We start from the raw sequence: 7,291 nt of genomic DNA, 5'->3' as shown, positions 1-7,291 counted from the left end.
GTTAATTTGTTCTATACCAAGAAGTGTCGTATTCCAGAAGACTTAATCTCTGGGCTGGAATACGGGGTGTTCCGATCTCTCTGAGCCGGGTGCCACACTAGCTGTTTCACAAAGTCTTCAATCCAGAGTATAGACCAAGTGTCACAATCACAATGATCAAACCAATCAATTTCATAGTCAATGTAGCTGTTGTTATTGTCAGTTCCAGAAAAGAGTCCTTTGTGATGAATCTCTACTATGGAATGCCCATCAACATCACCTACAATCTAGAGAATGCAAACACATTTAGCTGACAGAAAAAATCTTTAGTTATCTACTGTCCAAAAATTTCAGTTATCTGGTGTCAAAAAATTCAGTTATCTCTAGTTCATAATAGTTACACACTTCTATACCCACATCCAATTATTTGACACGAGCAAACATGTTATAACAATCTTGTACAAGAGTTTGTTAATTTTTAAGGCCTATCTTAATGTTTTAGTTCACAAAATATATCGGTTTTAATCCAAGGTGAAACCATCCATGCATACAGCCGACACTATGGAAGACTGCGAGACCTAACTATTAATGGGATTTTTTCATCTCAGCATCCACGTACGAAACCTGACTAAAAAACAATCACCGATTCGAGCACCTGACATAAACCCTAACAGAAATAGGGGAGAGATAGGTGCTGGAGAGAGAAATTGAGGGCACGCTCACTATAGACACGGGCTATTTCCCCAGGATCTCGCTGGCGGGGCTCTATCGCCGCCGACACGGCCGAACAACGCCGTCATCCCATTTGCTGCCGCCGTCGTCTACAAACGATCAGGAGGAGGAGAACTCGAGGCGAGGGAGTCGAAGCTGCACGGTCTGCTTCACTAATCCTGCCATATGCGGGGTCATATGCACATAAGTGCCGTGCAACACCTCTCCAACCTCTGCAAGGGCTTTTTTGCGTCAACAATAATACTTTTAAGGGGGTTTTGCAAAAAAACCGGTCACGCGACCGCGCCCATGCCGTTCAACCACTAACAACGGTTCATGCACCACGCGAGTGTGCCTCGTGAGCGTCCAGTTCGTATACAAACGTATTTTTGACTGTATTCGTACAAAAAAGCTAAGTTTCATAACCACATATATATGCCATAAAATTCAACACCGAACTGAATTTTCATGTCAAATTTAGACAGCTGTGGTGTAATTGACTTAAAAAAAAGAGAATGAGATCCGGAAATTTTGTCAAAACAGAGCGATATTGTGCTCAACTCTCGCACAAGGGATGGAAACGGTGGCTTTTGTCCTTGGAAGTCCGTTCCCCCGTCTTCAACCCATACTTGGCCAAACGGGCCTGCCCGACACGGCACAACCCGTGCTAAACGTGTCTGGCCGGGCACGGCCCGCCGAGGCACGTTTAGTAATCGGGTCGTGCCGTGCCAGCCCGTGGGCTGCGCCTCCAGGCCCAGGCACGACCCGGTAACTGAATGGGCCGGCCTGTTGGCCTGACTAGCACGCTGGGATGTACTTCCTCCGTTCCTAAATATAAATCTTTTTAGAGATTTCACTAAAGGGCCACATACGAAGGAAAATAAATGAATCTATACTTTAAAGTATGTCTATATACATCCGTATGCAGTCCTTTTAGTGAAACCTCTTAAAAGACTTATATTTAGGAACGGAGGAAGTATAATTTTAGCATCATGGGCTTATGTTTAGGTCTATTGGACCATATTAAAAATATCAAAAATATATATAAAAAAATAAACGGATGGTGTCGTGTCGGCCTGCGTGCCCAGCCTCCAGGCCCAGGCACGGCCCAAGGTGTGCCGCGTGCCTGGCACGGCCCGTTTAAGTCGGTCGTGCCTGACCCATGGCGGGCCGTGTCAGCGGGCTCGCGGGCCGCCCGTTTGGCCAGGGATGCTTCAACCAAATTCAGCTGGTGTTTCCCATTCCCCACCCCCGTTCAACCAGCGATTCGAGTTTGATCTTCCCCCGGTGGTTCCTCAAGTCGAATCGAAGTGGTCATCGCCTTGGGAACAGTCGGATCGAGGTACGAGAATCATACTTGGATCTTGCCCTAGGTACGAGAATCCAAGTCCATAATGTTTGAGCGAGCTCCTCAGTCCTGAGCAATCCCCCTTTTCCTCTACTAGGGTTCCTCACGGATCCATGGAAGAGGCTGATGCCGAGGTGCCGCCGCCGCGTCCCGGCGGAGGAGCTGACCGCCTCAGCGCCCTCCCCGACGATATGCTCCTCCTGGTCCTTGCGCGCTTACGCTGCGCCCGCAGCGCCGCGCGCACCGGCGTCCTCTCACGCCGCTGGCGGGGTCTCTGGGCCCACCTCCCGGATCTCACCTTCCGCGGCGTCGCGCCCGCCCAGATCGAGGCCGCGCTCGCCGGCTTGGCTGCTTCACCTTGGGTCTCCAACGCCCTCGACATCGAGATCTCTCCGGGACACTGTGGCGATGATGCTCGCTTGTCCTCGCTCCAGCACGCCGCGGCGACGTTCTCGACGGAGGAGCCGGGCTACTGTGGCGATGATGCTCGCTTGTCCTCGCTCCTGCACGCCGCGCTCCTGCACGCCGCGGCGAGGTTCTCACCGCAGGAGCTGCTCTTCAGTTGCCAAAATGACGGGTACATTCAAGCGGCCCTGCCCTGCTTCCCGCGTGCTACGTCAATACAGATCGACTGGGGCGGCCTCATCTGCTTCACACAGCTGCCGGCCGCCGAGTTCCAGGCTCTCGAGATACTATCCCTCAAAGGCTGCAGCATCGCCGACCTCGCCGCCCTGGTCACCCTCTGCCCGCGCCTGCGCGTGCTCAGGGTGACGGCATCTATGCCTCACTTCATGGTCCACTCGGCGTCGCTGGAGACGCTTGATGTCAGCAGTGCCGTGGAATGGAGTAGCATCGACATCGTGACGCCCATGCTTAAGCATTTGAAAATGCAGATCGATGCCGACATGGACCTCAGCATCTCCATCTTGGCACCAATGGTGGAGAAGCTTGAGTGGAACTGCTTTTTCACACAGTTGACTCTCGTGTTTGGTTTTTGGAGTCTCGAGAACATGGACTTCATGCCGATTGACAACCATGAAGACCGTGACTACTGGCGAAAGGAAGACACGTGCTCACAGCTCCGTCCGGTTCATGTCCTCCACCTGGATCTATCGGTCCCGGTAGGTCTATTTCTTGTTCCTGTCCAATCTACTGAATTTGCACACTAAAGCTTTAATTTGTTTTATGAATGGTGTCCTGCTGAATTGTATTTCTTTGCAGGATCCATTGTATGATGAGTTGGACTTTGCAAAAGAGGTGCAAGTTGCACAAGAGATGGCGAAGCTCCCGGTTGCCGACTTCTCGGTGTTGAAGCTAACTCTTGAAATGCCTGGACATGTTTTTGGAGCACTTGTGTTGCGTCTCTTTGGGTTACATCAGATTTGTGCCGTTACGGAAAGGCTTATAGTCGTCATACCATTTTCGCACGAGGTAATTCTCCCCCCTCTGTTCTATCTTGCATACATGCCACATGTTCTTCTTTTTTTCTTGCGAGAGGCATACAAATTACAATACATGCTAAATACAAGGAAGCCTTGAGATATTGTTTCAACTCTGGATCATGAACAAAATGCATGTTAATACCCCAACCCTTTATCTGCTTTAGCAGAGGCAAGCATGTCCAGAAAATTGCCCTTGTGACGAGCCAAAAAATTGGAGATGCCAAAGTATCTCGTTGACCCGTCTTGAAGAAGTGCAGATCCACGGCTTCACTGGAGAAGATCATGAATATGATTTCTTAAAACTGATATTCAGATCCTCGCCAATGCTTAACAGAGTGACTCTGAAACTGGTCCCTGAGTTTGGAGGTTCCATCAAGGAAATCTACGACACTTTCTCATCGAATCCTTCTGTGAAGGGTTGTGTTTATGCCAGCAATGGCGGACTGGTTCAGCAACTATCTGATGAGCATGCTCCATGATGCAACAAGATTGTTTCGTGCGAGGCGGGGGTGCAACTAGTATATTTATTATCCTTACCTGTTATTGTTCTTAAGTTAGGAGGATGCAACTATGTAATCCTTATCCTTAGATGGTATTGTCAGAACCTAAACTGATGCAATGACTTGGAACATGTTACCTATAAAGGCTGTGAGTTGCATGGTTCTTGTCAGCGTCTTTCATTAGTTTAGAACGGAATATTTCTATTCATTTTTGTTTCTTGATTCATATGATCTAGTTACTACAGTACACGAAGTGGCTAATCACTACGCCCCAGGCCCATGTTGTATGGAAGAATGCATGAGGCACGGTGTGTTAGTTGTCCCTTCTCCAGCATGTTTGTTAATTTCCTGCGCCATTTTGTCTGCGCGATAAAAAGGAAAATGTCTCTTGTAATTCATGCCTGACTTGTCGTTTGTTTCAAATACTGTATTTAGTCTAAAATTACTGTCGTTTGTAGTTGCACGCCTGACTTGTCGATAAAAAGACAATGTCTCTACTTTGTCACTGTCATTTGCAGCTCAGGCCAGGACAGGTCAGAGGGATAAGGTACACGATCTTTAGGATATGATTTTGTCATTCAGGATCATAAGGTGTTTGATTTGATTTGATGGAAAAACGGAAAGGAGATACACCCTCCACCGTTCTGTCCCCGTATTCTCCGCTCGGCTCCTGCTTGGAAACAAACCACATTGACTAGCTGCATCCTCAATTGCTGGACAATGACAGGGCTAAACTTTCAATTAAAACAGATTTTTTTTCCTTGAACGCACACAAGAGGCAAGAGCTGACCATAAAACTAAAAATAAACTAACAAATTATTAGTTCACATATTATTTCATGCATAATTATTAAAAGAAGAATAATTATATTATAAGTGAACTGACCATGAATAACTATATTAAGTCGAGGTACCACATATCATTTCAAGTATGAAAAATGGTTTTGTTGATCCATTTGTTTTGCTTAGTTTAGATGAAATATAGTTGAGCTAAATGCGTCAAACAGATTTTGATGATGAACTAACAGTTTTTTTATGTGGGAATACAGCACATTAGCACTGTTATATTCGTAATTAATAGCAGAAGTTGAAATGATATGAAAACAATATTTAAGATGCAGTAATACACGTAGTGAGGATTGTATAGGGGAAAAATTGTTTAGAAAAAAGCATGCTCCCTCCGTTACGTAATGATGTAGTGCGTTAGATTTTTTTCAGGAAAATCAAACGGTACAGACGTTGACCAGGTTTAAATATTGATAGAGAAAACTATGTATGATACTTTATCTGTACCAAAATAATTATAGCTAAGGAAAACTAGTCTAGCTTTTCTCAACTACAATTATTTTGATACAGAGAGAGTATATATATATCTACAACACCAAGTATATTAAATGTGGAAAATTAGGTCTTCTGGTGAATGTAATGATATATGGTTGGCACTCTAGATGTAAGTGTTTGTCTCCACAGCCTACATGTTTCCAAACTTTTATAAGAATTACAAAAGCAACTGAAAGCAAAAAAAACATACTACAAGTGTACTGTTGAACAATCGCTCTGCAGCAGGATCATGAGGTGTTTGTCACCGATCCATGCATAAGGTGTACTTCTTCCGTTTGTAAATATAAGTCTTTCTAGAGGTTCTATTAGGAGACCACGTACGGATGTATATATGCATGTTTTAAAATATAGATTCATTCATTTTGCTTTGTACATAGTACCCTAGTAAAATATCTAAAAAAGACTTATATTTAAAAACGGAGCGAGTACAACCCATTACCTACAAGTAAACAAGATAGTCGCTCCTTGCAAGCCCAAATGAAAATTTGGCAAGCCAACATATATATGAACATGCTTATGTAGAATGCTTTAGGGGATTTCATGCATATATAATCCTTTCTTGGCATGCCTGCTTAAGTAAAAGGAGCTACTATCCATGTGAAGGCATGCGCCTTGACTCATCTGAAAAGACATTAGGGAACGTAAGCAAAAGACATATATTTCCAATCTTCGGATCTTCTTAAAACAAAATATTTGAAACAAATGGCAAATCACGCAGAAATCACTAGAGACCTCGTCTTTTTATCGCCAAGAACTTCAATAAATTCGTATCGAACATACAAAAATAACTAAAATGAGGCAGAAAATTACCACACATGCTTGAGACGGGATAACTAACACACTATGCCTCATGCATTCTCCCATACAACCAACGAGCATATACTGGGATGCAGTCCATGAGTTTCTTGTTACTATCGATCATCAGCTCATCATTCCAGGAAAAAAAGGTCGATCGGAAAATAATCATTGTTACGCTTTTCGGGACACTATTCACAAACTAGGCATCATGCACACATCATTATTCAAGATCGCTAACAATCCTAGAATTGGATCAAATTACATGACACAACATGATAAAACATAGCATGCCCAAAATCGCAAATTTGACATGCGTTCCGCTGCAATTCGATTCAATCCGTTTGTCCCACCAGTAAGATGTAGATCAGTATTGCACAGGATGGTAGGAGCCATCTAGTAATCTTTACCTAATAATAAAGAGGCTATCGCTTCCGTCGGAAAACCCACCGAGGTGATTTTACAAAAAAAACCTTACTGTTTATGACATTAAACTCGTAGTATATATTAAATGTTTTTTAAAATACTCATATCTTTTAAACCGTAACTCCAAATTTAACATATTATATATGGAATTTGATTAGAAAAATATAATGATTTTAAATATGATAATATTTTATCTCTTAAACATTTAATAAAAATACTATCTAGGGTGCAATCTTAATAAATAAGTCATTATTCGTCTTTCTTTCATACCGGTAGTCATCCGGGTTGGGGATGAACACGTCAACAAAATCAGGATTAGAGATGAAATTAAAGGTCACTTGACTGATTCTTTTTACGTATTAAATCTACATGCAAGTCGTGTTAAAATAGAAGACCTGTGAAATTTTGAACTGCATTTTTATAGGATAAGACCATCTTTATTTGTGTCGTAACTACAAATTCTCAGATTATAGACCATTTTTTATAAATTAAGAGAGTGTGGTATTTCTTTCTCCCATTGCAACGCATGGGCCCTTTTGCTAGTTAATTAAATGTAAATACTAGCAGCAGCAAACTGCTCTGACCGAACTGAAACTAAATCATAAGTCTGCATATTAATGAACTAATTACAGAGCATTCTGATCCGATGATCGATAATGCAAGAGATAATTAACCGGCATGTAGGATGCGCGGTTCCTGAGCTGCTTGCTGATCAGATATCATTAATTCAGATTAAAACATAGCATGCCC

The 7,291-nt window shown here is 43.3% G+C and overlaps 1 protein-coding gene across 2 annotated transcripts; it reads left to right on the top strand.

Annotated features, from left to right (window-relative positions):
- Window positions 1-1,922: 1,922 nt before the first annotated feature.
- Window positions 1,923-4,145, top strand: LOC123449428. 2 transcript variants are annotated; one of them, XM_045126653.1, is made up of 4 exons: window positions 1,923-2,032; window positions 2,136-3,159; window positions 3,260-3,469; window positions 3,645-4,145. In XM_045126653.1, the coding sequence occupies exons 2-4, from the start codon at window positions 2,152-2,154 to the stop codon at window positions 3,957-3,959; spliced, it is 1,533 nt and encodes a 510-aa protein (XP_044982588.1). In that variant the 5' UTR covers window positions 1,923-2,032; window positions 2,136-2,151; the 3' UTR covers window positions 3,960-4,145. The 2 variants fall into 2 exon arrangements, with proteins under 2 accessions (XP_044982588.1, XP_044982597.1); XM_045126662.1 differs by having other exon boundaries at window positions 1,924-2,032; window positions 3,648-4,145.
- Window positions 4,146-7,291: the final 3,146 nt, after the last annotated feature.

The sequence above is a fragment of the Hordeum vulgare genome, chromosome 1H, assembly GCF_904849725.1.
Source record: "Hordeum vulgare subsp. vulgare chromosome 1H, MorexV3_pseudomolecules_assembly, whole genome shotgun sequence".
NCBI classification, from domain to species: Eukaryota; Viridiplantae; Streptophyta; class Magnoliopsida; order Poales; family Poaceae; genus Hordeum; species Hordeum vulgare.
The sequence above is the reverse complement of the archived record's forward strand: the minus strand, read 5'-3'. Positions and strand labels throughout refer to the sequence as shown.